The following is a 27,461-nucleotide window of genomic DNA, read 5'->3' as shown; positions in this document are numbered from 1 at the left end:
TATGGGTGAACGGAGTTCTGTAAGATTCTGTTTGCATGCGTTACATTATGAAGTAAGACATACCCACAATCTTTATTAACTGTTCATTTCTTCTTCAGGTTTTTACGGTGTTGGTGCAGATGGAGTGTCAGTGTTTCTGATGGAGGGAGATTCAGTGGCTCTATACACCGGTGTGAAAAAAATCAGACAACATGTAATTAGATGGTATTTTAATAACATAACTACAGCTCAAATCATTGGATACCAGACGATGATACTCAGAGACAGACTGAAGCTGGACAGTCCCTGACCATCACAAACACCAGAACTACAGACTCTGGAGATTATAAACTACAGATTATCAGCAGTAAAGGAATAATCAGTGAGAAGATCTTCAGGGTTTCTGTCACTGGTGAGTCATTATGGTTCATGTACATATAAATCACATCATTAATGTGTTTAGTGGGGTTTTTCTCTTTTCGAATGCAGTTTATAGATCATTTTCAATCAAAACACTACTTTTAAAACTTATTTTATTCTATAGATTATTCATATAGATCGTTTACCGATTTAAAACGTGTATTATTAACTAAGATTTTGTTCCATCAGTTAGTAGATAAGCTTCTATCAGCAGCTGTTGGTTTGTGTTTCAGGTGTCCCTGCTTCTAAACTACATGAAATGAAGAGAAAGTCGGTGAAGGAGGGAGAATATGTCACTTTAGATCCTGGTGTAGTAAAAAACCCAAATGATTTTATGAAATGGCATTTTAATGGCAGTGGCATTGCTGAAATCCCTAAAGATCAGAGTAAGATCTGTACAGATAATCATTGTGAGGGGAGATTCAGAGACAGACTGCAGCTGGATCCCTGACCATCACAAACACCAGAACCACAGACTCTGGACTTTATAAACTACTGATCAGCAGCAGCAGGTTCACCAGCAAAAGCAGAATCAGCATCATGAAGTTCTTCAGTGTTACTGTCACTGCTAATTATTGAGTGATGATAGAAATTGTGCATTTTTGACATTTCTGCCTGTATCTTTCAGAGTCATTTTAAGATAGTGTGTTCAAACTAGTTTCAATGACTGCTGTTAAATGGCATAGCAAGCACTGTAATGTCAGTCATAGTAGTTGACCATAATAAAATTGAACTTGAAATTTACAGATTTTCCAAGCTCTTTTACATTATCTGATGCTCTCTTCAAAATGCAGAGAGACACTCCTCAGTTTGTCTTTCGCTTTTAAGACATAAGCACACTGAAATTCAGTGAAAACACACACAACTAAAGGTTTGCATGGAGCTGGGTTTCACATCTAACCCAGAGCACTGTAGCCATGAACCAGCTCACTTTACAGCTAATAGCTAAAACATTATAGCACTGAGCACTTTCATGACAAATATCTATTGAGACACACAATAAACATTATTTAATTTTAATGAGCTTAACTACAAATAAAAATAATTGGAATAAACAAGTTACTTTCTTACTTCAAAATGAGTTTCCCCTCTAAAATCTGTTTAAAATCTCAAATCTGTGCCACAGGGCTCTGCTTCTTCTTCTCTGGTGGATTTCAATGGCAGCTTGCATCCTTGATGTTGCACTAGTCAAGTCACCATTATTTATTTAACTATTAACTATCATAGTTTATGAACCCCAAGTGCCACCTAAAGGCCTATTATGTGAAGTGCAGGCTGGCGAAATTGTGATGTGAAAGGATTTCCTATTAATTATGCAGCATTTTGAAAGTGTCTTATGCTCATCAAGCCTGTATTGATTTGATCAAAAATTCAGAAAAAAAATGTAATATTGTGAAATATTATTACAATTTAAAATAATGTTTTTCTGTTTTAATATACTTTAAAATATAATTTATTTCTGTGATGCAAAGTTGTATTTTCAGCATCATTACTCCAGTCTTCAGTGCATGATCCTTCAGAAATCATTATAATATGCTGATATTGAAAACAGTTTTGCTGCTTAATTTTATTATTATTATATTTTTTTGGAACCTGTGATACTTTTTTGGGGTGCATTTATTCTAAATAAAGATGTTTTCTAACAATATCAATCTTTACCATCACCGTTTCTATCAATTTAACAAATCCTTGCTGAATAAAAACGAATTTCTTTAAAAAATTTAATAAATAAAATACTGACCTGAAGCTGTTGAACGGTAATGCATATTGTTACACAAGTTGTAATTTAAATAAATGCTGTTCTTTTTCAAATTTGTATTCATGAAAGAATCCTGAAAAAGTATCCCAGGTATCACACCCCTTCCCCTCGGCAGAAATCAGGGACCAGGGGCACCGCAAGGGCACTTTAGCGCCGGAGCTCAAACACACCCCCTGTACACACCACTGCGCAAGAGGACAGAAAGGATCAATACAGAGATGCTTTAGGATTAACTGAACTCGGGATAGTTTCATGTACTCGTCTACATCAACTCGGAATAAAGAAAAGACAGATTTAGAGCCAGATTTGTGTTTATGTATGTGAAATTTAGCTAGCATTAAACAGAAATGAAGTTAGCCTCCTATATCCAAGTGAATGAATCTTCCTCAGAAGAGACGAACACAGCAACTCACTTCAATGTCTGACTATTATAATCAAGTCCATAAGCTTTTTGTGAAATTTGGAGCAACTCAATCTGTTGTTTGAGCTCTTCATATTTAAGGAGAAAACTACACCCTTGACGGTAGCCAATGACTTCCATAGAATGGGATAAAAATACTATGGCTACCGTCAGCTGAATGGTTCCCAGCTTATCTTCTTTTGTGTTCAACACATGCAGGTCTGGAACAACTTGAGGGAGAGTAAATGACCGTGTTAATAAAGCACCTCTAGTGTGTTTAGACGTGATGAAGGTGATGATGATGATGATGATGATCAGAGGCCCGTGAGGCATCTATCAATCATAAATCATGTGAAGCATGTTCCTGAGACACTCGAGCAGATGAACGATGCATTCTGAACATTCTCAGATCGTCATGACAACCTGGAGGAACAGGACAGACAGGTTTGTGTTCTGTCGCCATGCCGACTGGGAATGATTAATTATATAATTTATAAACATGAATTGTCTGTTTATTATACATTAAACAAGTATCTAAATATTATATTAAAATACTTATATTAAAATGTAGGCCTTATACTAAATATTGCATATTAAATCCACTAAACATCAATATTACAATTTAACAAAACCGTTTGATGTAACATATTTGACAACTTAATTTAATTATGTCTAAATATTATAGTAAATATATTACAAGCCTTAGCTATAACAGGTTTATTATTGACAAAATGTAATATATTATTTATATATGACATACTAAGTCAGATTATAGTTTATTAAACATGTAAAAGTTATTATATTTAGTGACAGAGTGCTAAAACTGTTATTATTTATACAAGTTTAAAAAGTCCTTTGCAAGTCTTTACACACAAACAAAGCGTAAGTTACTGGAAAGATTCATGCAAACATCAGCAGAGTAAACCTGGCCTGATTCCTGAATGAGACTCAAGTTCACCATGACAACAAATATTTGGCTTTCATTCATCTTTATAGAGAGCCGAGTGAGTAACGCTGAAGGGTGTGTGTGTGTGTGTGTGTGAGAGAGAGAGAGAGAGTGTGTGTACCTGTACCTGTCTCGAGTGGGCGGGGTCACAGGGCGGTTCAGGTGCGGGGCCATTTTCTTCTCCTCAGTGTTCTTCTGAATCAGTGACAGACTCGAGCTCAAACACAGTCAGTTGCTCTAAAACTCTGAAATCATGAAATCACGCTGATTTAAATCACCGCGGATACATCACTCTCCTCACAATCATGAAGAAAGGATCGCTCAATTTCCTGGGTCGGAAGAACCAATCTCTATTTGGCACCAATGTGGAGTTCAAGGAGATGGGTAAGAGAGATTGACTCGTGTAGAGATTAAATAGAAATGATAAGAGTTTATTAAAGTGGCGAGCTTTGCACCTGTCGCGGAGCGCGCGCGCGTCACACTTTCTTAAAGACGCGAATAACCTTCAAAACTGACTCTGGATTAGTTTGCGTTTGAAAACAAGTTAGTAACAAAAACGTATTTATTTTCTGACAGAATAACCGTAAACAAATATCTCTGTTTCTGGAGGTCCGTGACCTGACAAATAGCTACGTGTCTGATTACACTGACAGAAAACTACGACTGTGTTTTTTTTTTTTTGGGGGGGGTGTTCATAAATCATGGTAATAGCATGTTTCTATGGACGTATACAATAATAGTACCATGTTTTTGTACATATAGTAGCATGTTTTTGGACATATACCATGATAGTACCATGTTTTTGGACATGTGCATTGATACGACGGTGGTTTTGGATATACACAGTAATGATACCATGTTTTTACTCTTATAAAATTGTGCTAGCATTGTATTTTGGGCATGTACCACTGTAGTACAACGTTTTTGGACATTTACCATGGTACTACAGTGGTGCTGTATGTAAAACAATGGTTTAATATTTTTATAGTTACATTTTCAACATGTACCACTGTAGTAGCATGTTTTTTGACTTGTACTATAATACTACAGTGGTTTTGGATATACAGTAATGATACTTACAAAAATGGTACTACCATTGTATTTTGGACATGCACCACAGTAGTCATGTAAATACCACTGTACATGATTTTAGTACCAGAGGTATATTTCAAAGTACCATAATATTACTAATTTTCTGTAATTAAAATATGAAGTCAGTCTCAAAGCACAAACAAATACATGCATTTTTATTCTTCGTTCGACGTTTGATTGTGAAGATCAGATACTTTAAAAACACTGTGACCTCTGCCATCATAATTCAGGTCAAACTTCCTGTTTGTAATGATTCACGATGATGAGGGCTGTATAATCTCTGGTAATCACATCATTAACACATTTAAAGTCGTTAATGAGCAAACCCAGATTACCAAACACAGGTTATGAGACTGTAGACAGGTCATATACCTGGAACACAAAGTTCTCGGACCCTGCAATCAGTTAAGATAAGAACCATCAAATCAGATAAGAAACGTCAAACAGGAAGTGATCATCCAGTGTTTATTTTATGATTCTCATCTGAATAATAATAGGAATTTGTGTTTAGTCAAAGTTATTATTGGCTTTTCAAGAATTTGTGAAATGACGAACCAGACACTGACCTTTGACCTGTCATAAAGCCATTACGATGTATATGAACCTGTTGTTCTGTGGTTTTGGTGGTCACATGGTCTTGAGCGGTGACTTTGAACAACACAGGCTGCTAGTTAAACAACATGTGTCTCTGTTTTTCAGATAAAGTGGAGCTGGTGTTGGACTCAGCTGCCATCCCTGAGTCTGGAACCGCCAGTGTGCGCTCACGTCCGACTGTCAAACACTTCATGGTACGTCTCAAAACACGCCTAACACATGACCACACTTCACCCTTGAGATGATCTCTAACTTAGTAGTAACGTGGATTCAATAGAAAATAGTATTCAACAAGTTTTTAGAGCCAATTACAAAAAGTATACTATAGTATTATGTTTTTTTTGGACATGTACTATGATACTACCATGGGCTCCAAGGTAGGCCTACTTCCAAAATACATAAACAATTCAATACAATAATGCTTTTACTAGTGCAAATGTCCAAGTAAACCATGGTACATGTATAAAAAACAGGGTAAAACCATGACACATGTCCAAAATATATGGTAAAACCATGGTACACAGAACCATGTAACCACAGTATTTGCTTGTACACAAGTTTTTAGTGTTGAGGTCACAAAAAAATATGGTATTACCATGTTTTTTGACATATATCATAGTAATACTGTATTTTTGCACTATGGTATTATGCTGTTTTTGTACATGTTTAGTAGTAGTGCCATTTTTTGGAAATGGTATTTTAAGTACCATGTAAATAACATGGTATATGAAAATGATAATCAAATACTGTCGGTATATATTAATTGCTACACACAATCTGAATGTGTTTTGGTGTGTTGCCACTGTACGTTTTGCATTTAATTGCTTCATTGATAATAGAAGTCTTGAGCGAAATGTGCTGAAATCGTCCGGTGCACACATTGCTAAAGACACACCTTTAGCTTCAGGACAAACACACCCTCAGCATGTAAACACACTTTCACTCTGAAAGAACAAAGCGCGTACACACACACATCATCAGTTTTGTGTTTGTATCACCCTGGTGATGTCCACATCACAGCGAACACAATCACACTGTGTGTCAGTAATTGAGTCTTGAACGTGTTCGGACCTGAGCGACTCACTCGTTCACCTCATGAGATCAGGATTCTGATGATTCAGATGTGCCTCCGGTTCTTCCGTGCTGAGATTAGATGCCGTGCAGATGCGGGTTTGTGCCAGCCAAGGTATCCAAACCTGCAGATGCTGTTTTGAATACACACGTTTTGTTTATGTACAGATGAGATCAGGCAGACATACACAACACATGTGACCTTTGCTAAGGCAAGTGGTACTATTATTATGGCTCATACTTAGGGTTAGTATTAAACTTTTAGGGTTAGGGTTGGAGATGATTGATTATCAACTTCTGGAAGTGAAAAAACCTTCTACATGGGTTCTTTTAAATGTTGGGCACTAAGCAAACACAGCAGTGACTTTTGCATGAGCAAACACCACTCCCATTTTCAGTCGCTTTAGATAAAAGCATCTGGCAAATGTGTAAACTGTAAAATGTAAACTGTACCCCTAATCATAAACCACAACTTTCATGATGTTTAGCATTGATAGCCTAGTGGGCAAGTGTGCCGACATATAACGTCATTGCGTTACGGGGGCGTCCCAAGTTCGAATCCCAGCTTGAGGACCTTTCCCAATCCCACTTTCCTCTCTCTCCCACGTCGCTTCCGGTTTGCTCTCCACTGTCGTATCATAATAACAAGGCAAAACACCTCAAATAAATCTTAAGAAAAAAAAAAAAAACTTTCACGATTTAGATATGATATTAGGTCACTGTAGAGTTGTTTTCCCTTATGAGGATGTCCACAGCTGAAGGTTGGGTCAGGTTGTATTTTTTGATCCCATAAAGACAGCAAAACCTGAAACACAAACACACGTTTAAGAGGTGTGTCCCTTTTTGCATGTCAGAGAACTGAAAGGACAAGAATGAAAGACAAGCTAAATCCAACTGAAGTTGGAGGAAGGAAAGACTATCAAAACCATTTCTGAATATGATTTTTATCAGACACAGTTTATGCTCTGTTTTGTAAAGAAATTACATTCGGTGTATTTGTTTTAGCAACCTGAATGTTCCTGGAACATTCCCGTAATGTCTCATAACAATCATTCACATTATGGGGTGTTGGTGAGGAGTGTCCAAAAGCCTGATTTACAGACACACATCTGGAACATTATCTCACCCTATTCATCCCACGTGCGAGTATGAAATGGGATGGGACCTGCAGTTTCTCAACAGTTTAAGCATGTCTCAGAGAAATAAACATGAGGAAAGAAAGAGCTTAGTCGAGAGAAAATATCCATATCCTTGAACGTCATAAGCTCTCTGAATAGTTCAAGGAAACTGGTTGGTTTAGTAGCTAGAAATTCAAACTCTGACTCAGTGGCTCCTACAATAAAAGGTGTGTTATTGCTGTAGACTCCCTTACCTTCTAACAGTCTCCTTGAATCAGGATGTTGCTGACAAATGCTTCTCTTTAAATCCCAGTCCTCTGAGAGTGTGCACGGCTTTGCAGTTCCAACACCCAAGGTACCGGTTCTTCCACCATTCAAAGAGCCCAAGATAAATGGTGCAGGTGAGTTCACAACACAGAACTGGTTGGGAATAGTTAACTTCTTGTCTTTGATCAGGGAACACTAGAACATAAATATGGGAGCAAGTAAATAATGTTTTCAATATGCTGAGGTCTTTTAATGCACCTGTGGTTGATTTTCATGTTGTCTTTTTGTAGGAAGTACCACAAACCTCCCAAATGGAAGGATGCTTTCTGTCCCTGATCTCCTCCAGGGGGAAATACTTGTACCGCCTCCGCCTAGCTCCGCCCCTCCACCCCCACCCTCTTTTTCAGCCCCGCTGCCTCCAACATTCTTCCCTCCCTCACCACAGTTCTCTGGCAAAATGGACCCTTCTTTAGACCGTGCAAGCCTGCATCCCCCTCCAATGACGCCCCCAAAACCACCATCACTTACCAGTTCCGGTTACAGTACAGATTTAGAATTGGCCTCGCTCAAACCTCCTCCAATGCCTCCTCCAAAACCTCCATCTGAAACTTACAGCTTCAGAGGTTCCCTCTCTAGTCTCAATGTTCAAGATATTCCAGATTGCCCAAAGTTCACCCCACCGCCACCCCCGGTGAAAACATCACCTGTTATTGCAAAATCTCAGAAAACAGCACCTCCAAAACCTGTCCGAATGTCCTCCATATCTATTCTGGACATCCAGTCCCAAACTCCTGAGCCACCTGTTGCTTCTAACCCAACACCATCTAGCTTTAACCCCCAGAACACAGCCAAACTCTACAGCGTGCAGAAGAGCACACTACTTGGTGCACAAACAGATGGAGAAAAAACAGTCCAGTCCATTCTGTTGCTGGAAGATTCTGCTGGAAACACAGTTGGTGTTGTCAATGGGAATAGTGGGAATAATCCGGGATCTTTCCAACCAGAGGTGCCACCATCCAAACCAGCCCGTAGGTACAGCTCCGCCACTCAGCTAAACGATGACCAGCCAGACATGGCACAAGCACCAAGTGAACCAGCTAAGGTGGAGCCCAAAATCAATCATGAGCCTGTACCGGTTCAAAGCATCCCTACCGAGGTACAAGCACCAATTAAAGTCTCACCCAAATTAGTGAAAAGGATACCTGATGTTAGGCAGGTAGTGACCCCAGTTGCGTCCCCTGGCAGGCCTCGCAAGTACAGCCCTATCTTGAACCACCGACATCTCAACACACGGGGCGCAGACGGCTCAGTAAAGAAAGAGACCTCAACCTCACCTTTGGCCTTGCTGATGGCTGCAAAGGAAAGAGATAAGCAGAGAACTGCTCTGTCCCAAAAAAACAGCAACTCAACGGAACCAGTCAGTTCTGTGATTCAACCTAGTGTAGATAAACCAAACTCCTTCACTGTCATTCCTCGAGACCCGACACCAGACAGTCTCAATGCACAATTAAAGTCGACCACAAACACGCAACCAATCACCCTGTCATCAACCAAAGTCGACGTTCCAGAAGTGTCCTACTCAAAGCCAGAGCTAAGCTCAACCCCTCTACGAAGCCCAATGAATAGCTCTGTTAGTGGACTGGGTGTCCCTGTTAGAGATGTGGGAATTGGAAAAGACTTGGTCTTCATTCCACCGCCTCCTGAATTTGCCAACTCTGACTCTGAGGAGGAACCTCCAGTTCCCCCACCAAGTCACCCCGCTCCTGCTCCCCCTCTAAAAAGTGCTCCTCCACCTGCTAAGACCTTCTTACCTGCTACACCTGCTCCAGTTACCAACTGCCCCCCACCAAGTCACCCGGCTCCTGCTACCCCTGTAAAACCTGCCCCGCCACCTTCTAAATCCTTACCCACTCCAATCACCAATGGTCCCCCGCCAAGCCACCTTGCTCCTGCGCCTCCAGCTGCCAAGCCCTCCCTTCCTCCAACACCTCCTCCTGTCACCAATGGGCCCCTCACTTCACCCAAACCTAAACCACCCAGCTCTCCTCCCAAGGCCCCAGGGCCTCCCCCAAATATGCAGCCCCAATACAAATCAACTGTTCAAACGAAACCCACTCAACCCCCTGCACAAGTGGCTCCATCTGTCTCCGCTAGCCAGGCGACACTTCTTAGTATCCTGCAGAAGAAGATGCTAGAGATGGACCCAAAGTTCTCGGCTGTCAAGGAGGTGGAGACCAGCGGGGATGACTGGAACTCTCCGCTGTCCGATGATGAGGCCACGTACAATCCTATGACAAACCGGAGTGCCACCCTGCCGACGCAAACTCGTGGAGTGGACATGAAGGATCTGGAAAGCAAAGCGGCTAAAAAAGCTCAAAATTTGGCCACTTCGACTAAATCCCACAGCAGGTAAACTAAAATTAAACAAGTGACATGGTTAAATCAACATGAAATGATATTCACAATCCATTTTACTTCTGGAATGTGCATATTTCGAGTGAAACATGACATTAAATGAGGAAAAATGTCAGGCAGGGCTTTATCAACGGGGAAAAGAAAAGATTCACATTATGTATAAAATAACAATTGGGAGACATTAATTTGCAATTACAAGAAATATAGTGGCAACTACCTTTTTATTTTGTTTTTACTTTGAGGCTGAAACAAGATTCCATAGGAGACTTGGTGACATCAGATTATGAACAGAAAGATTACAATGTTTTTCTTTGGAATAATGCACACAATTACACAGTCATCAGTCAACGCCTCCCTTGTAGCACCTGCACATATCTGAGATGAATCATCAGGAGGATAAATAAACTGCTTGTGATACTGGAACAACACTCAACAGTTGTTTCCATGACATTTATGATTTACCATGCATATAAGTTGATATATTTAGAAGCTTAAACAGAACAACATGCAGCATACATGTACTTACCAGGTTTCGATCCAGCCGATGCCCACAAAAATCCTTCATAATATTGAGGAATTACTGGTTAAAGTGCAATCAAAATGCAGTTATTTGAGGTTCTAGTACTTAATGCTTTTATAACCTTGCCTAAAGTGTTTACTTAAGAATAATGAGACTCTTCTTTATTTCTCAGTAATGGAGCATCAACCAAACAGCAGTTTGGAATGACATTCAACGTGAGACCAGGAGCCAAACAACCAATAACGCCTGTTATCAGAGACGGCTCATCCTGATCCGGACAACATTCCTGACTGGAATTATTCCAAAGACATGCCTTACCTGTACATATGCACCTATCTGACAGATATTTAACGTTTTGCACCCGGTCTGGAGCTTTATTACTGCTGTTGCTGAAGTATTACTCTATTAACCTGGATGTTTCCTCAACTGTCAGTATATTCAGGTTTTGCCGAACTCTTATGACCGCAACTTCATCACAGACTTTCTAGAGCTGCTGAAATCGATCAATGGAGCAACTGTGCCTGTATAATATGCTAGATAAACTACACAGAAAATGGTTTAATCCAGTTTCTAATCAATCTGATCAGGTTAAAAATGAAGAACGCCAGTTCTTAGTTGTATCTTCTGCATAATATTTTCTAATGTCTTTGATCATTAATGTACATTAATCTATAGCTCTCGATATGAGAGCTTCTTTCAGTGGTGCTGGATTGTTTCCAGGTCAAAGCATGATGTATTTTTACCAACTTATAAAAAGTATACATTAAGCCTTAAAATTTGATCAAAATGCCGTTATAAATGGTTGCGAAGCCTTGAACACATTACTGATGGTTCTTCTTAATGAAGAAAAATACTTTTGCTGCTTTTCACTTATTTTTTTTAATCTTGAGCAAGAATCAAAGAAGAAATGATGCAAAGTTTGTTTTTGCATCAATATACTGGTTAAAAGTGCCTTTGAAGAAACAAGCTGGCATCTGCTACAAACATGTTTTTCTGGAAATCTCACATCTCCGCAGATTTAATTGTGTGATATACGTCAGAGACGATCGCAATAGGTCAATAATTGTGCTTTAATAATCTGCAAACATATTTGTACGACTGCTCATAAAGTGTTACATATTTAACCCTTTGTTACCCCTAAAGAAAGAATATAACCACAATACAGTGTAATAAAAATACATGCGAGCATAAGTACAGATGACAGAAACTTTATTAAACAGTGAAACATGTGAGAAGAGAACAGCATTAAAAAATACATCTTCTGCATGTTCTGAATATTGACCCAGCTATGTTTATGTGTGTAACTCATGAATCATTATTTGATGGTGACAGAACAACAGAAATAGGAATGAATTGGAGGTTGATGTGATTTCCCATGATGCTCTAGGGCGCAGACACGCTGTGGTGCAGCACCTGATGGTCCCAGCCCACGGTGGTCAACACGGCCGAGCCGCCCGGGACCCAACACACGCCACGCACGAAATCCTGGTGCCGCCGGTCCCTGAAACTAAACACGGACCACACGGCAGACTCAGACCGGCGCTCTGAGATATACATGCACTTCAACTCAATGTTAATGTCAAGGTGTTTTAAATCATTTAGCAAGTATGTTTAATAAAAAAAAAAAGTTAAAAACAAATAGAAAAAGTAAAAAAAAAAAACACAGATAAAGATACACACAAACCATATGTTTTGTAGTGATTTTACTACATATATATATACATACATACATACTTTTTGATTGTTTTCACAATTTGTTTTTAATAACCTATTTTTTTTATTATAAATTATTATTATATTACACATATATAAGCACATTTAAATAATACATGTATTATATAAATGCATTAATATATGTAATATTTTTAAACAATATAAATCATAATTTGTAATTAAATATTTTTAATACATTGAATCAATTAACTAATTACACACACATGTAAAATATTGCTCAAACAATATCAAATATTGTTTCTACAACTGTCACTTTTATTTAATTTCATATAAGATTTAAACATTATAAACATAAATAACATGTATATTTCATCTTTTGTCTATAAAATATGTATTGTTTCTAATTAAACATTTATAAATACATTCAAACTGCATTAAATATGTGTGTGTGTTTATCATTTCATTGTTTGTAGATAAATTAGATATACGTATTTATAAATTTAAGGGGTGGAGGGGCGTTTAATCAGTTTCATGTACTTTGGGGTGTGTGAATTTCCTGTGTTCTGATTGGTCGATGCAGGACAGCCAATGAGGAGAGACGCCTGTGTCAATACTCACATTTCTCTGAGCTCTGCAGTAACCACGGCAACGGAGCAGTCATCACTGATAGAGGCCAGCAGGGGTGAACTGCAGGTGACAGCCCATAATAATCACCAGTCATTATCTGGCTCAGGGCATGCTTTACAATATGGCACACTTCACTGCTTTTAAAACTATGGCAGTGTGTTCTTCTGTACCTGTCGGAGGAGAACGTCAGTCCGGAGACGCGGCGGCTGTGAGCGTTTATCGTCTGTACGCCGTCTGAAGTCTGCAGATCCCTCAGAGTCACTCGACCCAGTTCATCACCTGACACCAGACACACACATCAACATCAGCAGAGCATCATGGGACAGAGCAGTGCATCATGGGAAATGAAGTCGTACCGTATGCGATAGTGTTGCTCTGATGAGGGTGCCAGACGACGGCTGTGGGGCTGCAGCTGGGAGACACCACGTCTAAACGAGATAACCAGGAAGTTAGGTCTCTCCTGACAGGAAGTTACAGAGTGTTCAGCAGGATCTCGCTTTAGAATCAGCCAGACCGACTGAGAGCACTGAGTTAATGATTACTGTGGTGTGTGTGTGTGTGTGTGTGTGTGTGTGTGTGTGTGTGTACCCAGGCGAGAGGCAGGTTTGGGTTTCCGTCGGTCCCACAGCAGCAGCCGTCCATCCTGCAGAAGAGAGTGAGATGGTCACACACTCAAACACACGTGTGTGTGTGAGTGTGTGTGAGAGTGTGTGTGTGTGTGTGAGTGTGTGTGTGAGAGTGTGACGGCACTGACCTGAGCACACGACAGGAAGAGAGACTCGTCCAGAGGAGAACACGACACACAGCTGATCGGCTGAGAGTGAGCTGACACACACACACACACACACACACAGGTTAGATTTGAAACTTTCATTAATTGCAAAACATGTATAACAATTTATAACACAAATTATTTAGAAATATTCACGTATAACTGCAATACATAAGCAAATATATCGTTTATTACTGAAATCTATTAAAATACTATAAGAATAGAAAAAAAATAACATTTACAAATAGATTCAATAAATATTATGAAAATACTTTTATACTAATAGCATTCATTATAAATTAATACTAATTAATAAATAGAATACATTTAAATAATTCACATTAATCCCATATCAATAATATTTGATAATCAGGGTTCGTACACATTTTTACCAATAAATTTCCATGACTTCTCCATGACTTTTGAGACAATATTCATGACCTAATGTTCCATTATTTTACAATAAGAATAAAAATCTGTTCAAATTATCATAGCATTAACTAAAATGAATGACTAATGCTATTGTTTGCTTTCTCTGTTTTAGTAATAAGTACACGCAGCAACAGCGCCAGATGTTACTCCACACAGAGAACGTATCACATCACTGAATATTATCATTTAACTCTGTTAAACACAGGACCTGAATTTCGCTTTGGAAACTTTTCTCTTTCGCAACTGTTAAAGAGTTAAAACACGACAGTGCTTACTCGTCAGAATGGCCATTTTAACATAATTTTGTGTGTATTTTTGCCGCTTAAACGCAACAAGCTGTGCTTTAGAGCCTTGCATTTCAGCCCGAGCCCGACATGCCCCGACTTATTTACGGCTTCAGGACAATTTTCATGTCATAGCTCAGAGACGGCCGGGCATTGGGCTTGTTTTAGGCTTCCTCCTTATTTTTATATTTTAGATATCCATCAAATATTACGGTGATGAAAAGGATTTGCCGCGCTGGTGGAAACAACACGAGACCGTGCTACCGCGACTGTCAAGAGCGGCTCGACTGTATGTAGTGTCCTGCCAGCAGCAGCAGCAGCAGCAAGTGCTGGAAGAGTTCTGTGTTAAAGTGCACGCAATAAAGCTTGCCACAAAACCCCAGCAAGTAATTACCATGATGAATGTGTCAGGGATAGAATAGGAATAGAATATTTGCTTAGTTTCGGTTCATTTTTGTAAAGCGCTTCTGCTCAAGACCGAGATGGCAGAAAGCCCATCTTGTTTGTTGTTAAAAAACGTATGTTGATATTGTGAGTGCACACAAATAAATGTCCTGCAAAGCCTCCACTCTCCGCACAAACGATACGCACCTAATAGTACACATTTGTCTAGGTTAAACGTTTAAACTAACATTGTGATATGCTTTTTTAAGTATTTTATATATAGATTTTATTTTAGTCAGGTGGTTTGAGAAGGCTAAATTGATCAAACATTGGCTAACTCACTGTCTGCCGCTAGCCGCTTGGTCGTTAGGCTACTTTAAAAACAAAAACTTGAATTTAACATAAAAAATTGTTCCAAACATTTTTTTTAAATTAACTTGTAAAGAAACAAAAATAAATATAACAAACTTTGCCATTAAAATGAAACTGAACTATTTTAATGGCTACAACAGCAGCTGTGTAATGGGGAAGAGAGAAAGAGAAAACAGACACGGGTTCCAGTCGGACTCGGGTAATCATGCCGCACAAGGGCTGGACTAGGGCATATGTTTGAGGCCTGTGCAGGGTTCTACTGAGCTTGTTTGGTACCAAACTCAGTTTGGTTCTCGCAAGTCGGCTTTATACCATAGACTGTAAAAAAATAGCTTTATACACGTGCCCTTTGGACGTGACTGAGCGCACGGGAAACCGCCTCTGGAGCGTGCGAGTACCGAATGGCTTAAAAAGACGTGCAAATAATAGGCTAAATTTTTGTGTCGATGGAACAATGACCCGATTAGGCAAGTGACAATTCTGTCAACTGTCCCGAAACGCGAGCGAAAGTCTTGTATCGCAGCGTGCAGCCGCTCTTTAGTGACGAGATGCGCAGATGAGAAGCCGCTATAAGAGACAGTCAAAGAGAGAAGACGCGGTACAGCTGAATCACTCACGCTGTTTTCAAATTACCCATTTCATCTGATACTCTGTGTGGATTCACTTACTTATCAAACCTTAATGCAACAGGCTATTGAATAAATGTGTGAATATCCATCATTTTAAAGTCGAATGCTGCGGGAATGAGTAAAATAATGCGATATAGCCTATGCGCAATCCCGCACCGAACCTGATTAAACATAATTCTATTGTACAGATTATACAGATCTGTATAATAGAATTATACAGAGATTTGTGAAATAGATTTCCATGACTTTTCCAAAACTTTCTGGGTTTATTTATTTTTCCAAAACTTTTCCAGGCCTGGAAATTGCTGCTTTAAAATTCCATGACTTTTCCAGGTTTTTCATGACCGTACGAACCCTGGATAATTATTAAATTATGACAATGCTATACATTGCTATAAATGCTATAAATGATATACATTTGAAATCTCACAAAATCACATGACTACTCATTAAAAATATGAAAATGCTCTAACAAAATATATTTACATATTTTAATAATAAATCATATATTTCAAATAAATCACATTTGAACACATTCATAAAATATATAAAAAAAAATCTATATTTACATCATAATATATACAGTTTAAATAAATCACAAATTAATATGCAATAATTAGTAAAATTCTATTCTATATGAATAATCATGTATGAACGTTATTCATTATTAAAATACTAATTACATATGAAACATACACATATGCAATAATTATTACTGTTAAAATAAAATTATAATATATATATATTTTTATAACCACATATGCATATGAACTATTGATCTATGAATCTCCTGACCCATGACTGTCAAATGCAAGAAATTATTTCTCAGTAAAGCTGAACTCATCAGTCTTTCATCATCTGTTTTTACAGAAATGTTTTTCATTCAGTTTCTTCAGAAGAATTCAAATAAATTCTTCAATCATGAGTTCATGAACCAAACCAACCTGATCCAGATGAATCACTTCATTTGATTCACGGCCAAGAATCAAATCAAGACAGAGATAAAGATCTATAATGATTCTGCATCTATAAATCTGATAATCTGAGTCTGGGGGTTATTAATCTGCAGTGACATCACTTCCTGTCTGCTCACCGTTATAGGAGCTGGTGACGGTCTCCTGGTTCAGATCCCACACTTTGATCCTGAAAGGAGAAGGAGAGAGAGATTGAGTGCCCTGAGATCATGATGAGGCTCTCACAGACTCACAGCGCCGCCTGCTGACCTGCAGTCCACACTACAGCTGACCGCGAGACGCCCGCCGGCGCACACACTCACGCCCGTCACCATGTCATCATGCTCCAGACGAGTGAAGCGGTTCATCAGCAGCCGCTCGTCCTCCGCCAGCTCCCACAGCTCCACCGAACCTGAGAACACCACGGGACATGATCAAAACCATCACAGAAACCCCAAAACCTAGAATTACCACGGTATGTGATCAAAAACTGGGATATAAACCATCACAGAAACCCAAAAACCTACAAATACCACGGTATATGATCAAAAACTGGGATATAAACCATCATAGAAACCCAAAAACCTACAAATACCACCGTATATGATCAAAAACTGGGATATAAACCATCATAGGATCTCAAACCTAGAAATACCACGGTATATGATCAAAAACTGGGATATAAACCATCATAGAAACCCAAAAACCTAGAAATACCACAGTATATGATCAAAAACTGGGATATAAACCATCATAGAAACCCAAAAACCTACAAATACCACGGTATGTGATCAAAAACTGGGATATAAACCATCATAGAAACCCAAAAACCTAGAAATACCACGGTATATGATCAAAAACTGGGATATAAACCATCATAGAAACCCAAAAACCTACGAATACCATGGTATATGATCAAAAACTGGGATATAAACCATCATAGAAACCCAAAAACCTACAAATACCACGGTATATGATCAAAAACTGGGATATAAACCATCATAGGATCTCAAACCTAGAAATACCACGGTATATGATCAAAAACTGGGATATAAACCATCATAGGATCTCAAACCTAGAAATACCACGGTATATGATCAAAAACGGGGATATAAACCATCATAGGATCTCTAAAACCTACAAATACCACGGTATATGATCAAAAACTGGGATATAAACCATCATAGGATCTCAAACCTAGAAATACCACGGTATATGATCAAAAACTGGGATATAAACCATCATAGGATCTCAAACCTAGAAATACCACGGTATATGATCAAAAACGGGGATATAAACCATCATAGGATCTCTAAAACCTACAAATACCACGGTATATGATCAAAAACTGGGATATAAACCATCATAGAAACCCAAAAATCTACAAATACCACGGTATATGATCAAAAACTGGGATATAAACCATCATAGGATCTAAAACCTACAAATACCACGGTATGTGATCAAAAACTGGGATATAAACCATCATAGAAACCCAAAAACCTACAAATACCACGGTATATGATCAAAAACTGGGATATAAACCATCATAGGATCTCAAACCTAGAAATACCACGGTATATGATCAAAAACGGGGATATAAACCATCATAGGATCTCTAAAACCTACAAATACCACGGTATATGATCAAAAACTGGGATATAAACCATCATAGGATCTCAAACCTAGAAATACCACGCTATATGATCAAAAACTGGGATATAAACCATCATAGGATCTCAAACCTAGAAATACCACGGTATATGATCAAAAACGGGGATATAAACCATCATAGGATCTCTAAAACCTACAAATACCACGGTATATGATCAAAAACTGGGATATAAACCATCATAGAAACCCAAAAATCTACAAATACCACGGTATATGATCAAAAACTGGGATATAAACCATCATAGGATCTAAAACCTACAAATACCACGGTATGTGATCAAAAACTGGGATATAAACCATCATAGAAACCCAAAAACCTACAAATACCATGGTATGTGATCAAAAACTGGGATATAAACCATCATAGAAACCCAAAAACCTACAAATACCACGGTATATGATCAAAAACTGGGATATAAACCATCATAGGATCTCTAAAACCTAGAAATACCACGGTATGTGATCAAAAACTGGGATATAAACCATCATAGGATCTCTAAAACCTAGAAATACCACGGTATATGATCAGAATCTGGGATATAAACCATCACAGAAACCCAAAAACCTACAAATACCACGGTATATGATCAAAAACTGGGATATAAACCATCATAGGATCTCAAACCTAGAAATACCACGGTATATGATCAAAAACTGGGATATAAACCATCATAGAAACCCAAAAACCTACAAATACCACGGTATATGATCAGAATCTGGGATATAAACCATCATAGGATCTCTAAAACCTAGAAATACCACGGTATATGATCAGAATCTGGGATATAAACCATCACAGAAACCCAAAAACCTACAAATACCACGGTATATGATCAAAAACTGGGATATAAACCATCACAGAAACCCAAAAACCTAGAAATACCACGGTATGTGATCAAAATCTGGGATATAAACCATCACAGAAACCCAAAAACCTACAAATACCACGGTATGTGATCAAAAACTGGGATATAAACCATCATAGGATCTCTAAAACCTAGAAATACCACGGTATATGATCAAAAACTGGGATATAAACCATCACAGAAACCCAAAAACCTAGAAATACCACAGTATATGATCAAAATCTGGGATATAAACCATCACAGAAACCCAAAAACCTACAAATACCACGGTATATGATCAAAAAGTGGGATATAAACCATCATAGGATCTCTAAAACCTAGAAATACCACAGTATATGATCAAAATCTGGGATATAAACCATCACAGAAACCCAAAAACCTACAAATACCACGGTATATGATCAAAAACTGGGATATAAACCATCATAGGATCTCAAACCTAGAAATACCACGGTATATGATCAAAAACTGGGATATAAACCATCATAGAAACCCAAAAACCTACAAATACCACGGTATATGATCAAAAACTGGGATATAAACCATCATAGGATCTCTAAAACCTAGAAATACCACGGTATATGATCAAAAACTGGGATATAAACCATCATAGAAACCCAAAAACCTACAAATACCACGGTATATGATCAAAAACTGGGATATAAACCATCACAGAAACCCAAAAACCTAGAAATACCACGGTATGTGATCAAAAATCTGGGATATAAACCATCATAGAAACCCAAAAACCTACAAATACCACGGTATATGATCAAAAACTGGGATATAAACCATCATAGAAACCCAAAAACCTAGAAATACCACAGTATATGATCAAAATCTGGGATATAAACCATCACAGAAACCCAAAAACCTAGAAATACCACGGTATATGATCAAAATCTGGGATATAAACCATCACAGAAACCCAAAAACCTACGAATACCACGGTATATGATCAAAAACTGGGATATAAACCATCATAGGATCTCAAACCTAGAAATACCACGGTATATGATCAAAAACTGGGATATAAACCATCATAGAAACCCAAAAACCTACAAATACCACGGTATATGATCAAAAACTGGGATATAAACCATCATAGGATCTCTAAAACCTAGAAATACCACGGTATATGATCAAAAACTGGGATATAAACCATCATAGAAACCCAAAAACCTACAAATACCACGTTATATGATCAAAAACTGGGATATAAACCATCACAGAAACCCAAAAACCTAGAAATACCACGGTATGTGATCAAAAATCTGGGATATAAACCATCATAGAAACCCAAAAACCTACAAATACCACGGTATATGATCAAAAACTGGGATATAAACCATCATAGAAACCCAAAAACCTAGAAATACCACAGTATATGATCAAAAACTGGGATATAAACCATCACAGAAACCCAAAAACCTACAAATACCACGGTATATGATCAAAAACTGGGATATAACCATCACAGAAACCCAAAAACCTACAAATACCACGGTATATGATCAAAAACTGGGATATAAACCATCATAGAAACCCAAAAACCTAGAAATACCACAGTATATGATCAAAAACTGGGATATAAACCATCACAGAAACCCAAAAACCTACAAATACCACGGTATATGATCAAAAACTGGGATATAAACCATCATAGAAACCCAAAAACCTAGAAATACCACAGTATATGATCAAAAACTGGGATATAAACCATCATAGAAACCCAAAAACCTACAAATACCACAGTATATGATCAAAAACTGGGATATAAACCATCACAGAAACCCAAAAACCTACAAATACCACGGTATATGATCAAAAACTGGGATATAAACCATCATAGAAACCCAAAAACCTAGAAATACCACAGTATATGATCAAAAACTGGGATATAAACCATCATAGAAACCCAAAAACCTACAAATACCACAGTATATGATCAAAAACTGGGATATAAACCATCACAGAAACCCAAAAACCTAGAAATACCACAGTATATGATCAAAAACTGGGATATAAACCATCACAGAAACCCAAAAACCTAGAAATACCACAGTATATGATCAAAAACTATGAGGTCAAACCCTGGTAGATGCTCGAAACCTTAGTAATACCATTGAAAATGGCCAAAAACCCAGTAATCAAATGGTAAACAGCCAAAAAAAAAAATGTGATGGTTGAACATCCACATAAACACAGAATTACCATGATATAAGTCAAAAAAATAAGATAAACCCCTACTATATGTCCAAAAACCTATTAATACCATGGTAAATGTCTCAATCTAAAAAATCTAAAATAACACAATGTTATTGTTGAACGTCCACAAAAAAATGTATGGTACAAGTCCAAAACAAAATAAAACCACATTATATGTCCAAAAACCTATTAATACCATGGTAAATGTAAAAAGAAAGGCTAAAATAACAAAATATTATTGTTAATTATCCACAAAGGCATGGTATTACAATGGTACAAGTCCAAAAACTAAGATAAAACCCCAGTGCATTTACAAACAAAAATTACAATATTATTGTTGAACATCCTAAAATATACATAGCAGTACCACAGTAAATGTTCAAAAAACTAGGATATAAAACCCTGGTAGAAACTCAAAAACCTATTAATACCATGGTAAATGCCCAAAAACCTAGTAAACAAATGGTGAGTGTCCAAAAAAACTCAAATAAACTGATATTACATGTACAAAAACCTACTAATACCATGGTAAATGTACAAACAAAATCTAAAATAACACAATGTTGTTCAACATCCACAAAAACCACAGTATTACCATGGTACAAGTCCAAAAACCCAAGATAAAACCCAAGTACATGTACAAAAACCTACTAATACCATGGTAAATGTCCCAATATTACGGTTGAACATCCACAAAAACCACAATAAAATCCTAGTATCTTTAAAAAAAAAAAAGAAAGAAACCTAGTGAAAAAGCTCAAATAACACTATTATTGTGGAATATTCACAAAAACGTGGTATTACCATGGTACAAGTTTAAAAACTATGATGAAGACCCTGGTAGATGCTCAAAAGCAGATAAATTAGCAAAAAAGCAAAAATAACACAATATTACTATAACCGCAGTATGTGTCCAAAACCCTACGAAGACCATGGTAAATGTCAGTAAAATCATATTAATACAGTACATGTCAAAAAGCACAATATTATTGTTGACCAAATGCAAAAAAAAACATGGAATTACCATGGTAAATGTTCAAAAACTATGATAAAACCCTGGTACATGTTCAGAAACAGGGTATTTCTATGCAAGATGTTAAAACACGATATTCAAAAGGTTGAGCCCTAAAAACCATGATATTACCATGGTATAATAAACAAAAAAGTACATGATATTACTGGAAATACCATACAAATACCATGGTTCTACCATCACAGTACCTCTCGTCAGAGTGGTGTATCACAGTAATACCGCGGTGCTTGTGGTAACAGGCGAGTAAGAGTGTATTTAGTTACCTGCGTCTGAGGCCAGCAGCAGCGAGCGCTCCGAGATCCAGCGCACGTCTGTGACTCCAGCTTCAGTCTGAACGCCCGCCTTACAGAAGCCCTCGCTGGGGGCCAGTTTAGGGTCACTGTACACCCACACCGAGCCCTGCCAGCAGCGGCCCGCCAGACTGGACGCACCCAGCAGCAGCGTGCCATCTACAACACACACCGATATTACTACTGCGCCCGAGAAACTCCCGAGAATTAAAAAAACAACAGGGTTGTCCTTGTTACAGTGTAATCATACATTTAAGTACTGAGTAATATTAATTAACCTAATGTACTTACTGTATGGTTAGGTGTTAGGCTTAGGGTTACTTGCATGTAATTATGCATAATTAATTATTATTATTATTATAGTAAGTACATGTATTTACATGAGTAACAAGGACACCTTAAAATAAAGTGTTACCAAAAACAGTCATTTAAACTTAAAATGAACAATATAGACTAGAAAATACATACTATAAAATAAATACAGAGGAATTCATGGTGACATATTACTTTTTCCACTCAATTATGTCGTAATAACGAGATATGTCGTTTTGATAACATCTTTTCTCGTTATAGTTAGATGTTATGTTACTCATTATTATGAGAAAAAGATGTTTAAAGAGATAACTCATTTTAACGACATCTCGTCATTACAAGAAAATGTAATTTTAACGAGAAAAAGATTTCATTTTAACAACATCTCTTTATAACGGGAAAAGATGTATTAATGACAAAAAGAATTTCAGCTAACATCTTGTTTTTATGAGAAAATATGTCATTTTCATGAGAAAAGGATGTCACTTTAACGACATCTCGTTATAACGAGAAAAGATGTATTGAGAAAAATATTTCATTTCAACTAAAAACTTTCATTTTAACGAGAAAAGATGACATTAAAATGACATCTCATTATAATGAGAAAAGATGTTTTAACAAGAAAAATATCGTTAAAAACATCTCTCTCGTTATTACGAATTTTAACGAGAAAGGATGTCATCTAAACGACTTAACATCTCGTTAAAATAAGAAAAGGTTTTGTTTTAACGTGAAAAATGCCATTTAACAACATCTCGTTTATAACAGAAGATGTATTGAGAAAAAGATTTCATTTCAACGCGAAAATGTCGTTTTAACGAGAAAAGATGTTTTAACGAGAAAAAGATGTTTTAACGATATATCTTGTTATTACGAGAAAAATGTCATTAACAACATAACATCTTGTTATTATAAGAAAGATGTAATTTTAACGAGAAAGGATGTCATTTTAACGATATAACATCTTGTTATTATGAGAAAAGATGTTTTAACGAGAAAAGATGTCGATAAAACAGACATATCTCGTTATTACAACATAATTGAGTGGAAAACATAATATGTTTGTGGCAGCAATGTGCCAGCGTAGGAATTATATATGCTGCTAGATGGAACGTATTTGTGACATTTTTGGAGTAAAATAAAATAATCAGCTTTGATTTAGTAATAATAAAAGTAATTAAAAACAAATCAGTCAAAATGTTCGTATATTTAAGGCGAGACACTACAGACCACAGTTGCCAAGTCCGCGTATTATATGTGACTTTGGGCTTTTTTTGTAAAGTTGAGTCTAAAAATCCCTAGGATGTGGTTAATTGGCGTAGCGTAATTTGGCTCCGCCCCTCATTGGAGAAAAATCACATTAAAGACGACGTGCGACGCTGTAATCCAAGCGATGATTGAAGTGGATGTAGAGGAGTGGGATGACTTTCTTGTAGCATCATTTTTACAATGTATTAATTATCACGGGCTTTAATAAACAACAAGTAGTCATATCCTAATAATTTGGTTCGAATAACCTAGTATGGCAAGATATCTTAAAATTTATTTCTTTTTTTACTTTTTAAACCACATTATTAGATTACCTTTTGACATCATGAATACACAAATGACAGTTTAATGATTTATTTTAGCTTATTATATTTTTTATAATATTATATAATATTTTCTTTTTTTAATATAGTATATATTATATAATATTTATTTGGCATTTAGTAATTTAATAGTTATGTATACATTATTTTATTTTAATGGTAGAAAACCCTGTTTTTGAGCTCAAAGTAAAGCACCTTCCCGCTGTATACGGCTGTGGGTACGAGCAGTTCTGTGGTAATTCTTTATAATTAATTAAAAACAAATATTGCCACATTGATGGTTTAAGAAGGTGTAATTGTTCAAATAACACAGTTTCATTTTTTAAAAAAAAATTCTGATTGGAGACGAGTTTTGTTCCCACTTTTACTGATTTTTGTAAAATAGCTTTCAGATAAAAGAGTGGTTTCGGTGTAATATGTTGCAGGCTCATTTATAATATTGATGATAATAAAAATATTGGGCTTGTTTTTGAAGCTGCGGTTGCTAATTTGTGTCGCGAGAGCTGGCAACAGTGCTACAGACTTTAAAAGCATCGTTTTTTTCACGCATTGGTCAATTTTGAGATTATTATTTGGCTTTTCATGAAGTGTTTTTTAGACTAGTGGAAAGAAAAACATTACTTTATTTGACTATATCTATTTTTATCTGTAGATTTCAATTACAACACTTATTTATAAGGGATGTTTTCTCAAAATGAGTATGTTTCTCCACTTCAGCAGCACTTATATACACCAGAATTTATATCTATAATCTCAAGACTTCTACAGATAGGGTTTGTTCATGCATCATTTATGTATTTTGTACATTATATATTGGGAATATAATGTATTTTATACATTATATTCCCAAAAACTTGATCTGTTGACAGTATTTTCTGATTTATGGAGTGATAAACAGAGAAATCCAAATGCCTTTCACTTTAATATATCAACAAAAGCAAACAATATATATTTTACCTTGCTTTTTCAATTTCTGTTGTTGAAATGCTTGCATATTAAGCGTATATTTACACATAACTCTCTTCTTAACGTAAGGTAAATCAATCACCTGGTTAAGCATGCTGATGTCTATTAATTCGTGTTTATATGATGTTGTATATAAGTTAATGCACGTGTGTGTATAGAGCTGATGGTTAATTCTGACCTGCTCTGTAATCGACCGCGTCCAGATGTCTCTCCATACACGCCGGAGCGCTCACAGGAATATTCCAGCAGTTCTCTTTAATCATGATCAGCTCTAATGAGTTTAATAATTACTGATATATCACAGCAAACTCCCGCAATGAATGAAGGAGACACGCGTGTGCAGCACTTCCGCTTCCAGAGCCGAACACTCTTCAAAATAAAAGCCGAATGCGCTTCAAAATAAGAGCTGCTAAAATAAATACAACGCGCTGTATGTGATATTATAGATATTCTATATAAATTACGATATGTAACTGTTAACTGTTATGCTTACGATAAAAATAGGAACATTTAGTATGCAAGTGCCGCTAGTTCTTTCGTAGATAATGAATATGTTTATATAATGTATTTATAAATACTCCCGTCTTTCTTCTCTAGGTGTCGCGCTAGCACCATTTTTACATTCAACGGATCTGTAAATTCATCCTATAATGCATTTTTACATTATTTCTATAGACACTTTGTTAATAAAATCTGACCCTGGACCACAAAATCAGTCATAATGGTAATTTTTTTTAAATTGAGATTTCTACATCATCTGAAAGCTCAATAAATAATCTTTCCATTGATGTATGGTTTGTTATGATAGGACAATATTTGGCTGAGATACAAAATCTGGAATCTGAGGGAGCAAAAAAATCTAAATATTGAGAAAATGACCTTTAAAGTTGTTCAAATGAAGTTCTTAGCAATGCATATTACTAATCAAAAATGAAGTTTTAATATATTTACGGTAGGAAATTTACTAAATATCTTCATGGAACATGATCTTTTCTTAATATTCTAATGATTTTTGTCATAAAAGAGAAATGTATAATTTTGATCCATACAGTGTATTGTTGGTTATTGCTACAGATATACCTGTGCCGACTGCTTTTGTGCTGCAGGGACACAAATGAACTTTCATTAAACAATAGTTAGTCAAATAACAGCTTACAAAATAAAAACGTGATAAATGTACATGTTTCATATCAAGTTCATAAAACATAATGTAAACACTTGAATCTGAAAAATTACTTTTTTAAAGCAAGTCATTGTGCATCTCTAAAACACCGTTTATACACAGTCTGTATCACAGTGATCATCACAGATGCTCGTTGTCTCTCACAGAGCTCACAGTGATGTGTAAACATGCTAAAACCTCACTCAGACCACCTCAGACCTGGTCTTTGGTGCGATATAAACATCATTCCTCCTGCGGGACGGGTCTGGAGTGAGTTTAGAAGGCGTGTATCCGGTTAGCAGAGCGTCTGAGTGTGGTTTCAGAGAGTTTGTGTTTGTCCTGTGGGGTCATCAGAGAGCTGATCTCCAGGTCTTCAGAACTGAAGGGCTGAAACACCAGCTCCAGCAGTCCTAAAACTGAGCCCAGGACAGCCAGGAGTGAGCCCACCAGATAGACCTTCAGGAGCCCACGGCTCGGCTTCTGGCTCAGCACCTCTCTGATGAAGGGAACCAGTTCCCTCAGCGTCTCCATGATGATCGGATCTGTTTGGAGGACATGGGTCAGCTCTATCATCAGAGCACATGAAACATTGACCAATACGAGTGTTATTTACTCACCTGCTGAAGTCCAGCTCTGCGTCTCGGCTCTGT

The 27,461-nt window shown here is 37.0% G+C and overlaps 2 protein-coding genes across 2 annotated transcripts; one reads left to right on the top strand and one right to left on the bottom strand.

The window, feature by feature from the left end:
• Nucleotides 1-3,664: 3,664 nt before the first annotated feature.
• Nucleotides 3,665-12,183, top strand: LOC306874507 (uncharacterized protein). Its single transcript, XM_079424617.1, has 5 exons — nt 3,665-3,888; nt 5,296-5,384; nt 7,693-7,780; nt 7,937-10,055; nt 10,754-12,183. The coding sequence occupies exons 1-5, from the start codon at nt 3,810-3,812 to the stop codon at nt 10,851-10,853; spliced, it is 2,475 nt and encodes an 824-aa protein (XP_079280743.1). The 5' UTR covers nt 3,665-3,809; the 3' UTR covers nt 10,854-12,183.
• On the bottom strand, nt 11,576-27,461 carry wdr77 (WD repeat domain 77). The gene is made up of 11 exons (XM_079424619.1): nt 27,429-27,461; nt 25,828-27,353; nt 22,753-22,938; nt 16,979-17,120; nt 16,849-16,898; nt 13,637-13,707; nt 13,471-13,525; nt 13,239-13,310; nt 13,053-13,161; nt 12,874-12,942; nt 11,576-12,088 (listed from the first exon to the last, which is right to left on the bottom strand). The coding sequence occupies exons 2-11, from the start codon at nt 25,910-25,912 to the stop codon at nt 11,965-11,967; spliced, it is 963 nt and encodes a 320-aa protein (XP_079280745.1). The 5' UTR covers nt 25,913-27,353; nt 27,429-27,461; the 3' UTR covers nt 11,576-11,964.

The sequence above is a fragment of the Barbus barbus genome, assembly GCF_936440315.1.
Source record: "Barbus barbus genome assembly, chromosome: 9".
NCBI classification, from domain to species: Eukaryota; Metazoa; Chordata; class Actinopteri; order Cypriniformes; family Cyprinidae; genus Barbus; species Barbus barbus.
This window is presented reverse-complemented; position numbering and strand designations above follow the sequence as displayed.